At 37.5% G+C, this 17,739-nt stretch overlaps 1 protein-coding gene across 1 annotated transcript; it reads right to left on the bottom strand.

Annotated features, from left to right (window-relative positions):
* Positions 1 to 76: 76 nt before the first annotated feature.
* Positions 77 to 11,953, bottom strand: rundc3b (RUN domain containing 3b). Its single transcript, XM_039805795.1, has 11 exons — positions 11,717 to 11,953; positions 8,173 to 8,288; positions 7,366 to 7,499; positions 6,692 to 6,777; positions 6,414 to 6,503; positions 5,258 to 5,338; positions 4,796 to 4,970; positions 4,257 to 4,414; positions 3,106 to 3,252; positions 2,176 to 2,297; positions 77 to 1,404 (listed from the first exon to the last, which is right to left on the bottom strand). The coding sequence occupies exons 1-11, from the start codon at positions 11,809 to 11,811 to the stop codon at positions 1,259 to 1,261; spliced, it is 1,350 nt and encodes a 449-aa protein (XP_039661729.1). The 5' UTR covers positions 11,812 to 11,953; the 3' UTR covers positions 77 to 1,258.
* Between the last annotated feature and the right edge of the window lie 5,786 nt (positions 11,954 to 17,739).

Here is a 17,739-nt window from a genome sequence, read left to right as displayed (position 1 = left end):
TAATTGACTTTTATACAAGCTTTATCACAACACCAGTTCATTGTCAACGAGAAACTCAAATGCCGCTTTCAAATTCTCACTGTTTGAGTAAGTGCAGTTTATTCAAAATGAAGGATAAAAAGGCAAATAAATCCAATCAAACATCTGCTGCAGGTCTGTGCAAATGACTGCTAGAATGAGCTAAAGGCAAAGTCACGAGTACAGTGTTGAGGTACACGGCTACACACGAATAATACAAATTACATTTAACTGATATTTTTTTAAATACACTTGTTTCTCATTCTCACAAATATCTGTTGCAATATATTCTTTACTGAGTTCTGACACAGGTCATTATTCTGAATTTTTATTTTATAATTTTAGGAATTTTGTCTATTTTGTGGTAAAACTACCCATTAAAATACTGCATTTGATTTATTAAAGGGAATAATAACAGGAGTCTGTATCTGATAAAGCTGAACTTTAAAGTAAACCCAGAAGTGGAGGGGGAATATTAATCGCAGGGATCATTACCTGAGAACAAAACCATGTGACACTGCATTATGCACAACATTGACAACATAACCCTAATAAAATAAAACAAAAATAAAAACAGAAAAGTTCAAGAACATTTACACATAAGAATACAATGTAAGATGGCATTATGCAAAATTTTGCTGATATAAGCTGATAAAAGTGGAGGTGCATTCATCATAAATCAAAAAGACTACTATATGAAAAAACAATTATACACATTCAGTGGCAGCAGTAACAGGACAAGATAATGAAAGACCCTGTCAACTGCAGGAAATGATTCGTAGTGACGAGACGAACGATTGAGGCTCTCAGTATTTTGTGTTTTCTCAGAACTCTGATCTGTATTTTCAGCATGCTATCATCTCCTGGTAAACTTTTCCATTCTTACACCAGCTGTCTGTCATTTTAATTTATTTCATATAAAAGAAAAAAAACAGATGCTCCACAGATAAACTCCAACAAAACATAAACAAAAACATACTTGTGAAGTAACAGCAGGAGGTTGTTTCAGCTGAATGGATCATTAATAAGACATTATTCGGGTCTGATGGAGCTGCTCTTGAGTTTAAAGAACATGCTACACCAGATCCTCAACTTAAAAACCTGACTATCTGTTAAAGCTCTGGGCTCAATATACAGAACATATAAGTCTACAAATCAATATAACCTACATTAAGAAAGTTCCTGGATTGTCTGGCCCTGGTGGAGATCTGCTTTTTTTTTTTTTTTTGCTCTCCGTTCCCTATGAAGGAGTGAAGCCTGGGCTGCTGATCTCTGTTGCAGGACTGGCCAAGCACTCGCTGGACTTCAGGCTGGCCAAAGACTTGTAGCTGGCGACTGAGGTCAGGGAGCCACACAGACCTCTTAGAGAAGGAGTCTCCTCTTTACCTGAGTGGCAAAGATGCACATGATCAATACCCGCATAGGCATGGGCCGGTTACCGGTTTCAAGGTATATATCACGTATATCACGTTGCGTAATATTATATCGAAAGTGTATGCAATGTATGTAAGTATGCAATATTTTGTGGAGTGCTACGTCCCATCCGTTGGCTATATACCTTGGCTCTGCGAAAGCTTTGCGTGGAGCCTGTGCAGGACCATGAAACGGCCTTTAGTTGTGTTTGATTTAGAGCCCGCTTGAAGCGCTATAATGATCATGTTTCATTGGCCAGTTACTGTGCCACTTGCACGTTAGTGCTCGTCACCGCACGGGTCCACTACGTGACAAACCCTATGTAAGGTACCACGTGTGTGCATATTTCGAGAGAGTGACAGTGTAAGTGAAGAAATAGAGACAAAAAAAAAACGCAACGAATCCGAAAACCGAAAGAAAAGTTGTGTCCTGTTCTCTTAATTTATATATTTTAGACTGTATAACCAGTAAAACATGTCCTGTTCTGTAGATATTTAATTTTATTTATTTATTCATGTTATACCAGTCCAATATGACCGTCAGTTGAAATAAACCTTGTCTTGTAAGAAGATTTGTTTAATTTGTTATGAATCTATTTTGATGCGTTTTCCAATAACATTTGTAATTTTACATATGTTTAAAAATATCTAAATTAATATCTATATCACAATATTCATATCCTATACCCGCATCAGAGAGGAGCCCATCCTGGACAACTGTGCTTACTTGCAGAAGGAGACGTACCTTGGTGGGGCCAGTGTGTGCCGGTCGGCCTGGCCTCCACACTCAGTGTGTGTGTCGGTCCAAGAGACGTCTGGGAGAGACTCATGTCTGCAGACAGCTGCTCCAGACTCTGGAAACTCTTCCTGCAGAGAGAGGACAGAGGATCAGTAAAGATCACACTGGTTTTCCTACTTTGTTATCATTGTAAATTGACGGTCAGACAAAAACTATTTCATCTTGGGTCTGAGAAATTGTGATGTGAATTTTCCATATACAATTATTTGAAAAATCAAAAAAAAGAATAACTATGTTTTTTCCCAGTTTCATACTTTCATAATTTCAAACAAATTCTTGGAGATATATCTTCTTTGTGGTTTAAAATAAGCAAAAATGTAACAGAACATATATAGAGATAAATACATAACAAATAGACTACATCACCATCTTGGAATCTCTAAAGTTGTTATGAAAGTAAATGTTTAGCTGTTTCACAGCTCCCTCTCAGGCCCCCCAGCAGCTCCACACAGGTAACCCATTGTCAGTATATCTAACTATGCACCACACCATTGATTTCCATATTTTTGCTTGCAGATCCTGCTGGCCATAATTTTCTCTTGAGTCATGTTTAGGTTTAAGTTAAAGTTAAAATCATCATTTAATAACATTACTTGTGTAGTAAAGTCATTTAACTAACCTGCTCCCAAAAATAAATAACAGTGGGAGATATGCAGGAAAGAACCTAACTAGTGTGAATTACAAAGATTATAATTACGAGACACTGGAAGCTTGTCATATAGATAATGAGCAAGAGCTGTACTCTATGGCTGTACAATTGCCAAAGATGTTTGTGAACAATGTCACAATTCATTATAAATAATTGAGAATTATCAATAATGAAAATAATAAATTAGTTGGAAGCTGAAGGATGTAAACTCAAACTCATCTACATACTCTTCCCACTGTCCCATGGTCTTCCTGTACAGCAGCGTGTCCAAGGCAACAGCGTTGGCATCCAAGGCGACGGGAGATGGCCACTGATTGGTCAGATGGGCTGTCAACTCTTGTCTGGACCGCAAATCATTGTTCTTCATCACCGTCCTGAAGACGATAGACGTTCTGAGTTTAATACCATTTTTTTAATTAAATAAACTCTTCAAATTAAAAAAGGACGGGAGTCATTCAATCCAGTCACCTTCGACTGGCAGCTACTCCGCACCTTTTTTCTGTTAGTAGTAAAGTACCAAACATTCTTAATAAGGTGCAAAAACTATCTCAACTCATCAAAAAGCTAGAAAAAGGTGTCACCATTACATACATAGTGTGTCAATCAGAGAGCACTGACAAGTTTATTTTTTGTATATAAACAGTCTCGCTACGTATCTTGGTCACATGTTTTTAATAACAAAATTTAAGGGATCCTTGGTAGTTTGTTTAAGTGTATCAACATTGGTATTACATTTTTCAAACATTACTACAAAGGTTCAGATTACTCAGCCTGAACACTTTTGCAAACTGCCTTATAAGCCTTATAAGACTTTTACCTGCATTTTATACTCCCCAAATACTCTCTGACTCACATTGCCATTCTTGCCAGGGCTGGGCAATATATGGATATTATATCGATATTGTAATATGAGACTGGATATCGTCTTAGATATTGGATATCGTAATATCGTGATATGACACAAGTGTTGTCTATCCTGGTTTCTCATTGTGTAAATATTTTTTTGTAAGCACCAATTGTCAACCCTACAATATCGCCGAAATATCGATATCGAGGTATTTGGTCAACAATATCGTGATATTAGATTTTTTCCATATCGCCCAGCTCTACCAGAGACCGTGACACAAATCCTCTAGACAGACTTTGCAGCCTACATTAAATTAGTGACCACTGATTAGAACATTAGTTTAAAGACACATATCTGATGCAGCTTTTCCTCTTGGCGACTGCTTCAACAAAACACAAATAACAAACCACCTGCAGCCTGCAGGCTTCCTGCTGTGTCCTGAATGTCAAACTCACAGCTGGATCCACCTCACCGTCAGTGACCTCACATGCACTGACAAACACACACACACACTGAGCAGGATGAACTTACAGTTGGTCCTGTAGTTCCAGTATGATGTACTCAAGCTGTTCTTTCTCTAGTGTGTGGGAGAGGTGTGTGTCTGCTAGGCTCTGCTGAAGAGCTTTGTTATGAGACGCAGCCTCTGACAGCTGGGCTTCTCGTAGACGGACCAGCTCTTCCAGGTAACCCTGAGAAGACAAACACACACACACACACACACACACAGACACACACACACACACACACACACACACACACACAGTTTTCCATTTGTTTGTCTAATGCCATGAAGGCACTGCAGTATGAATACACATCTAAGGGAGAGCAGAGACTGTGGCAGCTCCATCATCTTAAATAACAGCTGAAGCCACAGACGGAAGCAACATTACGGATGTTGTATATTCAAGAAAAACAATCAAGCTGAATGTTTGTTTGTGTCAAAAAACATGTCTTTACGGAACACCTTTTTAATGATCATGCAGACATCATGGGAAATGTCACATTCGCATATATTACCATCCAATTTGTTTATCACAAAATAACAGGAATATTAAACACACACATACTACCTTCTGCTCCAGTGCCATTCGGTACTTCTGCTCAAAGCGTTTGCACTTGCTGACCAAGTTGCTCTGCTCGGTGAAGATGGAGGCGGCCGTGGCCATTTTGTCGGGGCTGCTGCTCTCACTGCCGCTGCTCCCCATAGTCCTCATCTCCTCCTCGTCGCTGCTGATGCTGTCTGCACTGCACAGGGAACCAGCATGGGCCTCATTTTAGTATACAAGCGGGCCGTGTGTCAAATCTGACCCTATGACAAAAACATAGTTCTCCCCCCATCCACAGCTGAAGTCTCACCTTTCATAGTTAAAACTTTTACATGTTTTTCTTTTCTTTTTTTTTTTTTACAAATCTGCTGTGGATAATGTAAATATAAGGATCATATAAATCCCAATATAAATGACTTTGTTGACCCCTGCTATGCAGTACACTGATGATGAACTGTGTGATGGGTGTTATTCGACCTCACACACTTCTGAATGAACTTGAGGTAAGGTGTGTAGTCGATCACGGCGGGACAGCTGCCGTCCAGACCCTCTCCTTTCAGACAGAAGCTAAAAGACAGGATGGAAAATCAAAGCACAGTTTCTTCTTTGACCAGATTTACACAAACATTCCTTGCAAGTAACATACTCTTTGCATTTCTGCTGAAACAGTGATGATTTAGATGTGTCCTATTGAGGTGAATACTTGTGCAAACACGAGTTTTGTGTTTTATATTTGTAATTCATTTCAATCACTTTGTAGAGATCTGTTTAAATTTTTTTCTGTTGATCCAAATAAAACATCTTCAATCTACTTTGATTCGAGTGTATAAACAATAAAACATGATAAATAAAATAAAACCTTTAATAGGCTCTGTATAAGTCTTTCAGCAGGGTCAGGGTTTTTATCTAAGAATTTCTAATTGTATCTAAAATAAAGTATCTAGTGCTTTACCAAATGCACAGATTTGTTTTTCAACTAATTTCCAATCCTCTATATGTGATTTTGTATTAAAATATATTTTTAGTAAAGCATTATTTTGGAATGATTTTAAAAAAAGGCAAACACAAATGTTTCATGTTTGCATATTCAAAATCTCTTCTATTAACTTCATCTAAGGCACTATCAACAACCTGGACTGTAGACAGATTGTACATGATGGTTATATTTGAGGACATTGTTTGTGGTGTTCAGCAAATATCCCATTACCATTGAGGATCACTGTCTCTTATGCAGCTAATGCAGTGTGTTAAGTGAGTATATGATTTTTTTTTTTAAAGCTTGCTTTCTTACCCCATCACATAATTCTGCAATTTTTGCAAGTGATGCGACTGCAGCGACTCTCTGGCCTCTTTGTTTCTGTGGTTTCTTGGTCCTATATATTATATAACATTTAATCTAAAACATATTTCTATTTCAGTCAAGAGAAGCAGCGTATTATCCCATCCACAATCTCCTTTTTTAACTCTATTAACATGAAAGCCTTTTGGATCAGCCTCAAAATTGTTAAAGGGGGTTGTCACTTTTCCGATGACACTTTGCCAAAAAATCTGTTTGATGCAGAGAATGCTAAGCACTCAATGTGCAGCAGGGAGAGAAAACAGGACTGAAGAGTTACAGTAAGAAACAGCAGAAGATAAGTACCTGAAGTCAATGGTGTTGAGTCCGATGAGTGTGTCTGCCAACAGCCCCGCCTCCTCTCCCAGCATGATCGCTCCGTCCTCGTAAAACCTCCTACAATCAAGACGTGCCCACATTATCGGCAAACATTCAACTTCTCTAGATCTAGTCAACTGATCTGTAATAACTGACTGCTCAAGGTCAAGTGTAAAAAGATCTAAATTAGACTTGATTTGATAAAACGTCTTTAATTGGGTTAAAGGGGAAACAGTGTGTACAGTATATGAGCACCACATTAAGACCTGGTGGTTTTGAAGTCCCTCAGTGCAGATGAGATGTATTCTGATAATCTTTTCTCCATCAGGACCACTCTGATCCATGCCCTGCCCTGCGGAGAGAGAGAAACAAGTAACATTGAGCTGTTAGACGAAGCTTCACGACCAGAGAGAGAGAGTGTGTGTGTATGTGTGTGTGTGTGTGTGTGTGTGTGTGTGTGTGTGCGCGCACACACGTGCATGTGTCTTCTGTTTTACCTACAGCCTGATTGTAGAACAATAATAGCTTCAATTGTTTGTTCTCTTACCCACGGGGTAAGACTAAGTCATGTTTTATGTGCATGAGTGTTCTTAACATTTTTGTGTTCCCTTTGTTCTTTTTCTGAGTGGATAATGCAAAGTAAGCTAAACTAACAAACGCCTGATTGTGCAGTATGTGTGTATGCTGTAGGTCGGGATACTTTTGGGCTGACAGTAGAAGATGTAGTGCTGTGTATATATATATATATATATATATATATATATATATATATATATATATATATATATATATATAAAACTGATATTGCTTATATCTTCCGATTTTTATCAAATGCTCTGTTTGTATTCGACTTTCTAACGTTTTGGAAATTCAAGTTGTTGTCTTCCCTGCTGCCTTGTGTTATTAAATCAGATCCCAAGACAGGTAGTTTTATCCTCACTTTAGCTCTGGACGCTCGCACATTCTCCATGCTCTCGATGCTTCGGATGCAATTATGAGGGACTTTACCGCAGGCAGCTTTTATGTAATCCCAGAAACTTCGAGGACTCTCATAGCCAAACCAAGTGGTCTGACCTGATAGAAAGAGAGACAGAAACAGAGGTTTTTACAAGCTGGAATCCGAATCAAATTTATGATGCTCTAAATTTTAAAGATGCACAAAGCAAGTTTGTATACTTGTTATTCAAATGACAGTGGAACATAGTTGAAGGGCTCTTTTACCCATAAATTACGTTAAAGTGATAACATGTGCACTGTTATGGGTGGGGAAAGATGCAAAGAAAAGAGTCAAACTTTCTGAAAGCGGAGACCTCAAATATTGGTCTTTAGCAGGCCAGTATTTATACAATAGTTTAAGAATAATAAGAATACACTGTGTTTAATACTGAAAGTATTTTTCACCAGTGTCCATACTTGACACTAATCTCAATAAAGGGAAACAAGAATCTTGTGATTTAAACTGATGAGTCACTGCAATTTCACATAAAAAGGTTGCTTATTTTTCAATATTCTCTTCGTCCTCATGGGTCGACGGTATAAAGACACAACGTCCCATGCTTATTTCTGACTGAGGACCATTACTATACATCATCTTGCGCTTTCTCTCTCCCCATGTTTCCTGTCACTCTCCTATCAACTATCAAATAAAGTCAAATAATATGGCATTCTGTAGTTTAAACATTACATGTACGTGTATAGGTTAATTACCTGCATGTGGATGAAAAGAGGGTTGCTTATGTTTTTTTACCTTTGAGTCGATGACTGAGAATGTGCTCCAGGATGGAAACAAAGTTAACAAAGTCTGGAGATGTGTCATCTATTGTCTCAAAACAGGAGCGGTCTAGTAGAGTCTTCACTGAAAACCTGAAGACAAAAGAAGATGCACACGCTTTTATTAAAAAACGTTATTGGGCCTGTTGCTTAAAGGTAAACTTTATAGGCATTTACCAGGATAGTCTAATAAAGATATGTTACAAGTTGCATTATGGTAATTGTAGAATCCAGTGTTTCAGTAACACATACTATAAAGTCAGGATATCTTGGCCCCTGTGAGTTCCCCAACTTTATGAAAGTGAGTAACCCTTTAAATCTGCGAGGGATCTATTCCCATGTTTCATCTAAGTGTCCGCACACTCTAACTGGTAATGGACATTTTACCAAATGCACATAGCAACAAACAAACAAAAATAAGAAGATTCTTAACTGACATACAAAAAAAATTAAGTTTATTTTCTTACTCTGAACTTAACATGTATGTCATTAATTACAAGGCAAGGAAAATAGTTATAATGAGGCTTTGATTATAATATCCTGTGGTGAAACAGCCATAATGTACTGTCTAATCTGGTTTTAACTAATCAGATTCAGAAAGAAGAGTTAATGGACAAGGCAACACGTGTGTGTGTGTGTGTGTGTGTGTGTGTGTGTGTGTGTGTGTGTGTGTGTGTGTGTGTGTGTGTGTGTGTGTGTGTGTGTGTGTGTTGTGCCAATTCTCAAATTGTGTGTAGCCCTGAACGTCAGCTAAAAAATCATCATCAAACTTCATCTCCCTCTATCTCGTTGCTTAGCAGCAGGGTGACCACAGAGCGCACACTTCCAGTATCAAGAAAAACACGTACAATATTCTGCTGCTCAAATCGACTAATGAGTGCCAGTTCAAAGTTTAGGAACACCTGCAGGAAACAATGTACTACACATTATATTTGTCTTAGAAATTATATCACTGTAAAGATGTTTTTTAACATACAGAGTCAAGTCAGATCCATTTATAGAGCCCTTATTTAAAAAACAACACATGTTGACCAAAGTTCCTCTACAGAGAAATACAAATTTAAATACACTTTACAAAATTTAAATAAAACAAATATTTACATAACTGTAACAGAAAAATTTGAACAATTTTACGGATATATTAAAGGGGACTATTGTATAAGGGTGGGTTTTTTTCTGTTAAGCCTTCAGTCGATAAAAAATAATTTTCTCAATTCTTTATAAAAAACCTTTTTACCACTGAAGCAGTGTTTGATGTTTTCCTCCATGTTTTACATGATGGAGAATCTTGAAACTTGCTAATCTACATGGAATGCAAACAAATGTTATTGATTAAACATGTTAGTTTCCTGCTGTTAAATGTCTTCAGTAAAAACAAAATGGTCTATTGAAAAAGGTCTGACAGTACATCAACAAAATCGGTTGTAAGGTTACAAGAAAGAATAGGTATTGTGGACTGATTACCAGTATTAGATAAGTAAAAACAACTGGCATCTTTTCAATGGCATGTGTGTAGTTGTGTTGACGGCTACTGCAGCAGCTACAATAGAGTCTCTGCTTTCCACTCACACTCACTCCCAGCAGCAAGCTACACTTTTCTTAAAGCTTAAATCCCCTTACAAGCAGCAGCCTGCCGACGGGCCAATCAGTACAAACTCATGCTGTGCAGACAAGCACTGTTCAATCTTTAACTTTTGGTGAAAATCCTCAAGTTTCAAAAGATACCAAATACTGTACATCAGGTAAAAAGTATGCACAAGATTTCCACAATTAGCACGGAAAATATTATATTCAATGTTAAACATCATATTATCATGTATAGTTCAAATAAAGAGCTGCTACAAGCAATTACACACTATATATGTTAATACGGCTGAAAAACTATTGATTTGTCTGCTTGACTAATCATTTTGTCTATAAAATGTCAGAAAAATAGTATAAAATAATGTTGTAATATGTTTGTCCTATCAAGTTTACTATCATGTATAAATAACCAAAAACATCAAAATCTTCACATTTGAGAAGCTGGAAAAAGGGGATATTTGGCTTCTTTTAAAAATGATTTATCAATCTGTCAGTCGACAGAATCATTTCATCTCCATGATAAGATTCTGTCTCACAGTGTGGCAGAAGATAATTTCAACAACATTAAAGCTACCTAAGAGGAAACAAAGTGTATGTAAAAAGTGAATTTCCTCCCTCTATTTAGTTCAGTCTTAATTTTCATTTTCTGTTGATTCATTTTGCCAACCTGCCATCACTTCTCCCACTCTTCTCCCTCCTCTGCTTCAGCCACCAGCGAGTTGATGGCTGGTGCTGAGGCAGAAAGAGTCGCGAAAAAGACCAGAGAGGCCAGCAAGGAGCACCTGCGTCTAATTACTCTCCCTTTACATCTGTTTAAAGTGACGGTAATGGAGGAAGGCGAACCAGGCACAGTTCCACCTGACGCTGTCCTGAAACCTGAAAATTATATTTGTCCACCTGTTTGACCAGGTGGTGCATTATCAGTTTGTTTTCTAAACTGTTACCATTTCTTGGTGACACATCACAGGGACTGGCAGTCAGTTACTGAGGGGAGCACAAATTAATACTGTGAGTGCTTTTCACTTCAACTGACAAAGAGCGAAGGACAAACAGGCAGGCTACATGTGTGTGCATACCTTAGCATCTATCTATTCATCTGTCAGCCATGCTCCATATTGAATAACCAGCATCATAGGTGAATGCACTGAGGAAATGAATTGAATGAATAAATTAAGTGGAATGTTTATTGTATATTCTACAAAAACACTGAATGTATGCATTGTTTTCTAGACTCATCTAAATTCAGGCAATACAGTTAAAACAAATAAAGCACACTTAGTAACACTTAGTATGTATCTACTTGAATTATAGTGCTGGTAGTGTGGAGGGGGGTTCAAAACTGTCTTTAAAATAGCAATAACATCAATTAAAAAAGATACATATTTTCAGTTACATGAATAACAAAAATGTGGGAAAATATATAAATAAAACAAACAGAACATCTTACAAACTGTTTTTTGATGACTAATCCAACATTTTTCCTGGGTGGGGTTGTGATGGAGGAATTTGGACTCTTTTCTAAAAGCCAGGGCTTATCCTACACTGAACTGATTTGGAAGGTAATTAAAAGTGAAATGTGATTGCATGTTTATAGGAGGCTTAGGCTGAATGTGGGTGGTGGGCGTAAATGTGTATCTGTGTGCCTGAGTGTTTGAGTGAATCAAAGAGATGCATTTACCTGAGGGAAGCCAGCTGATTAAATCATGTTTTGTTTTTTTCAATTATATTTTAATGCATCTCATCCAGCAGACACAGAATTACTTTATTATGTATATGAAGTCATATTTTTAAATACTGATGGAGTGCGGAGTTGCAGTCCTGCTCCCAAAGCTAACCTAAAAAAACGCCTCTGAAATTATTAATAAACAAATCTGCCGTCAGACATTGTTTCATCCTCTGTCACCATTAGAAGAAAGAACAGGGTGAGGAATTCCCACCTGCACACCGTGAGAAGATTCCTCCTCTCAACCGCGGCACTCCTGCCTGCTCCCCTCTTACGGATGAGATGCAGCCCCACGCCGAGCGAAGCCATCCCCGGCCCGTGTCCGAGCCTAGGCTGCGGGCGGAAGAGGTGCGTAGTCCCCTCTCCGCTCCCTCTGCACCAGGGTAGCTGTCTCCGTCACACCGGAGCAACACAGGATGCTCAGCTGAAGGAGGGGCAACACAAACCTGCGTCAAGTCCACTGAGTCTTTGGTCAAGTCAAATGTTATATGACTTCCGGCTGGAACTTTCGAAATAAAAGCCTGTATCTGTATGGCAGACCAGCAGCAAAATTGTAATTTGCAGAATTTATCAGGAAGATATCTGCTCAGGCTGTTTGCTTTCAAATTCATTTATGTCAACACAAAGTGGGCCAATGTTGCTAGATGTCCTTTAATATCCTGCTATAGTGTTATATAAACAGGGATAATATTTAAAATTAAAGACACTGTCAGGTCTGTATTTTATTTGTATTCATTTTTTAGTTAGGGACCTGGGGGTTTATTTATTTATAGGCTATATAGATGTATTATTATTGTGATTATGAGTATACATATTATATATTATGTATTTTTATTAATAATGAATCATCTTTTTAATTGATAATAAAATTGCAGAGAACTGAATAAATAAAACATCAAATAAACTAATTTATTTTCGCTATGTCATGTCTAGTCATACTTTTCACAAATAAATAATAATAATAATTTGGCTTTAAAATAAGGTTACCTGTTCATATCACAGATTGTGTTATACGCAATATTTACTTGCATATCATCATTCTGTTACTCCTCCAAATACTGACTGTGCGCCTAATTTGGCCTTCTTTTATTTTGAAGGAAGATTTTTTTTCAACCGTAGAGTGTGGAGGATCCTGAAAGAAAAGCGAGATGATTTTTAGCCTATCATTAGTGAGAAGTTAAATAAAATGTGTGAGTGATTGCTAATCTTCCATACACAGAAAATGTGTGAATGGCATGTCTGTTTTAATTTGCAAGCGTTAAAAAGCTGATTCATCCAACAAAATGAATGAAAAGATTCAGAATCCTATATTTTCCTGTAACTTTCACATTCAAGTTTCTCAGTTAATCATAGGCTACTTGAAATATACATACAGGGCCGTGTACTACTCCTGTGTTAACAATAGGCTATATTGGGCTGCAGATGTAAACAAACCTTTCACAGCATCGTAAAACATTGACTCACATTTTTTTGTTTTCTAGTGTCCATGTCGGTTTTAAACGAGTTGTCAGTGAATACGAGTGTTCAAGTCCTGTGTTTTGATTTTCAACATGTGCTTTGATCACAATCAGATCACTGATTGCCTGCTGATAGCCTTTTCTGCCTTTTAGTTCAATTAATCGTGTATCTATGATCTTGAAGGAGGAGAGTGCCATCCAGTGGTCCCAATAAAAAACAGCACATTCTGTCTGCGTTCCCTGTCATCATCAAAAAACATGGACTCTTCAGAAGAGGTACTAATGTGTCTGTGTGTCTGTTATTCGCATATCTCTCAAACAGTTAGTCCGATGGATTTCAAACTTGACGTGTCTTGCTAGGGTCACGAGTGTGTGCAGTGCACGTTGTTTAGATAATAAATGAGAAATATATGATTGAAAGAACCATAAATAGCTTTTTGACACTCTTATTACCCTCCCCCCTCCTAAAGTAGGCTAGTAGCTATGGGGTGCCGTTTGTAAAGTGGCTCACGCTGAAAATAACAGCAACATTTCGTCACATTTAGCTTCAAACAATGTTTAAAAAAACTGGTATGATTTTTGTTTTGCACATTTACAATATTTGTCAACTTTAAATAGTTAAATCCAAATATTAAATGTTAAATTTAAATGCTAAATCTAAATCTAAATGTTAAATCTAAATCTAAATGTTGAATCTAAATATGAAATCTAAATGTTAAATCTAACTGTTGAATCTAAATATTAAATCTAAATCTAAATGTTAACAGGCAGGAAACATCACTGCAGACCCATCTCACCCCAGACACTACCTGTTCCAGCTTCTCCCCTCTGGTAGGCGCTACAGAGCACTGTACTCCACAACCAACAGACTCAGGAACAGTTTCTTTCCACAAGCCATCACTCTGATGAACAGCTGACTTCTGACTCACAGTGGCAGGTCCAATTCCTGAGCACTGTTACCCAGAGACACTGTCTCTAATCAGCACCTGTTTACTGGTTCCACTTATTATTTAGCCCATTCATCATTCTCTATTTCAGAGCTGTTCATACTGTTCATATTGTAATATGATACTTATATAACATAATTCTTTATTCCAGCATCCTTTGCACTATGCTTCATAATTAAAACAATAATTTATCACAAAAAATAATTTACTCCTGCACACTTTGCACTCTTCATTGCACTACTGCCTCAACCTGTCTATATGGTTTGTGTATGTATGTATGTGTATGTATTTGTATGTATATGTATATGTACACTACTGGTCAAAAGTTTTAGAACACCCCACCTTTTCCAGGTTTTTATTGAAATTCATGCAGTTCAATGTCTTATTGTACTCTGAAATGAAAGAATAGAACATATGAACAATTTAAGTTAAAAAAGAAATCATGGAATCAATTTATAAACCAAAATGTTTTCTAAATTTTTGACTCATCAAAGTAGCCCCTGTAGTGGAAGTTTCCTTTGCAGCAGGGGGGTTTCAGAGTTTTGTAAATTGAAACAAATAAGACAGACTGAAACTAAAACCAAGTTGGGTTTTTGTATTTTATTGAAAAAGATATATTTGCAAATATAGGAGCAACATGATTTCACAAAAGGCCGCAGCCCAGTGTGGAGTCAGTTTCTCAAATGAGTGAACAAGAACACTAGGCTTATATGCATCTTCAGAGTGACAGCACCCACACACTTGGATTATTATGACGCTACAGTTCTTACAGGCAATCTGATACACATTACGACAATCAGAAAAAACACAAGAGACATCTTTTATAGTTAGAATCAAAATCTGCATGTGGGAAATGAGATCAACTCTTTCAGCATTTGTGAGAGAAGTAAAGTACGAATTAAACATAAAAATATAAGGAATTAGGCTTAAATGTAATTTTCCCATTACATTCCACCCTTTTGATTACAACCTAATCACAATACACAAATTACTTTAATGATTACATATATTTTTTGCCATGTCCATGTCTTCTATTGTCAGAGGTGTGTGTGTGTGTGTGTGTGTGTGTGTGTGTGTGTCAGCACTACCTTCCTCATCAGTTTTTGAACTCAGTCAAACAGAGGGACAAGTGTTGTTCTCTGTCTGAGGTTTTTTGCTTTTTCTTCGAGCAGTTACATACCCAATGTCCAAAGTTCTTGCAGTACCAACACTGGTCTGGTTCGTTGGGCTCATCATTTTGCCCACGGTACCCGCCTCGGCCTCTCTGGCTCGACCACGTCCTTCGTAGGAGCGGCCTTTTTTGGGTTCGCGCTCCATATGTTGCCCACCAACCTGTTGTAACATGCAGACAAACGCTTCAAACATGGTTTTCTCACATACTCGGTCTTTCCACCCGATGCAGGTGTGACTGATGTTGTCGGTCCTGTCCAAGAGTTTAGTCCTTGTCCTCTTCGTCCCTCCGTTTCTCCAGCTTGTCTTCCTGATTTTTAGAGAAAGCTCAGAACATGGGCTTTGGTCAGAACTGATGAGGAGGCTATTGGTGTGTGTGTGTGTTTTTGCATTCTTTGCCTGCCTCTGTCTTAATTTTGTCTTTTTTCATTAGTTTTACCATTTTCAATTTGCCTGAATTTAAGTTACCCAAATTTAAAGGACCACCCAAAATGTATACAAACAACCCCAAAATGGTTGTCCTATTTCAGTTTCCAACGTCAGTATTTGTTTCTGGAAGTTTACTACAGCCAATTCAAATTACTCTTAATTCAATTTAAATTAGAGTTTGATCTTACCCTGCTGCTTGAAATTGCTTCCGTCTTAATAGATCAGTGTTAGGTCACTAGAGCCCTACACATGATTCCGATCTGGGGTGCCATTCTGTAGTGGAAGTTTCCTTTGCAGCAGGGGGGGGAAATTTCAGAGTTTAGTAAATTGAAACAAATAAGACAGACTGAGACTAAAACCAAGTTGGGTTTTTGTATTTTATTGAAAAAGATATATTTGCAAATATAGGAGCAACATGATTTCACAAAAGGCCGCAGCCCAGTGTGGAGTCAGTTTCTCAAATGAGTAAGAACACTAGGCTTATATGCATTTTCAGAGTGACAGCACACACGCACTTGGATTATTATGACGCTACAGTTCTTACAGGCAACCTGATACACATGAAGACAATCAGAAAAAACACAAGAGACATCTCAGAGCCATTTCGCCTCCTCCTCCCTGTACGATAGTTTTAGGATGACCTTGTAGCCCCTATCCGTTCAGACAAACAGTGCTCACATTATGTTCCAGACTGGACGTCTCAGCAGTTAGAATCAAAATCTGCATGTGGGAAATGAGATCAACTCTTTCAGCATTTGTGAGAGAAGTAAAGTTCGAATTAAACATAAAAATATAAAGGAATTAGGCTTAAATGTAATTTTCCCATTACACCCCCTTTGGCAGATATTACAGCTGAACACACTCGTGGCATTCTTTCTACAATGGAAATCAAATATTCTTCAGAAAGTTCTTCCCAACTTTGTTGCAGAAGTTCCCATAAACGTGTGGCAATTGTAGGTTGCTTTGCTTTCACTTTTCTGTGTCAGATACATTGGGGTAAATCCAAGACTGCCTCAAATTAGTATAATTAACTTTGTGTACCACTTTACACTGTAAGAGGCTGTGTCTCACACAGATTGAAGAGGAATGAACTAGCCGTAAGACTTGTTTCCAATAATCAGGTAGAGTGGTTCCAAGTTCTCGCTCCCAAGTATCCGTGGGAGCGGACACTGGGGTGTCAATAGTTGAATTGATGAGGCTGTAAATTCTAGAAATTAGCCGCTTATATGAATGCATTTCTCCTAAAACAGTGCTGTCTGCTGAAACAAGTAGTTAGATATTCTAAACAAAAATGTGGGGTAGAGTTTGGGATATTGTGAAGACAACAGGTTTTTCAAACCAGTATCACACTGTAATAAATCATTTATAATGGAAAAGAATAAACTTGTATTATTGTTGCACCCTAATTTAATTTAAATCAAGTTTGTATAGCTAATTTTCCAAATTTTTAATTTCCATTATTTCTTTTTATAATTTAAAGCTCTATGTGCATGACATGTCAAAGAAACCGTGAGCAGACATGGAAAGCAATAGTCATTTTCTGCTGCTTTTAGTTAGATAATGGAGGCACTGCCTTTCCTCAGTTACTGCTCAAACAGTGGGATCTTTGGGTGTTGAACTATAACATTTAAAACTGGTATCATACACTAATAAATCATTTATAATTTAAATGAACAGATGTATGACAGATCAAATTGTCACATTGAGGAGCATCCTTTTCCTAATGGTCCTGTAAGTCTGTTGCTCAGTTACATTTCTTAATTTAGAATTCTCAAGCAAGAATTGGCATCAAGAACCAGTTCCAACTTTGAATAGTTGGAAAAATTACAATGGAAGTTTTTCATTGGAATCATTTGGAAAATTTAGTTTGGAATCCGATCATCACTTCCATTTTGAACATGTGCAAGTTTTGGTTTCCGTAGCTGACACCATCCCTCCAGGTACTTGTGTTGCAGCCATGATTCACAAAATAAAATTTCTCTTAACTTGAAATAAGCATGTCACCAGTTTCAACTCCTCCCCCCCCCCAAGAAATCAAGAACCAGAATCAAAGAATCTGAATTGAAATCCGATTTTTTTTTTTTTTTTTTTTTAAATCAAAACCATGCCCAACCTTATTCTTGAAACTCAATGCTGTACGTTATGGACTGATCTTATGTTTGACATTTGTAATACATGGCTTAATTGATAAGTCTACTACTGGCATTCATAATGTTGAAGATCAATAAAAATCT

Source organism: Perca fluviatilis, chromosome 7, assembly GCF_010015445.1.
Source record: "Perca fluviatilis chromosome 7, GENO_Pfluv_1.0, whole genome shotgun sequence".
NCBI classification, from domain to species: Eukaryota; Metazoa; Chordata; class Actinopteri; order Perciformes; family Percidae; genus Perca; species Perca fluviatilis.
The sequence above is the reverse complement of the archived record's forward strand: the minus strand, read 5'-3'. Positions and strand labels throughout refer to the sequence as shown.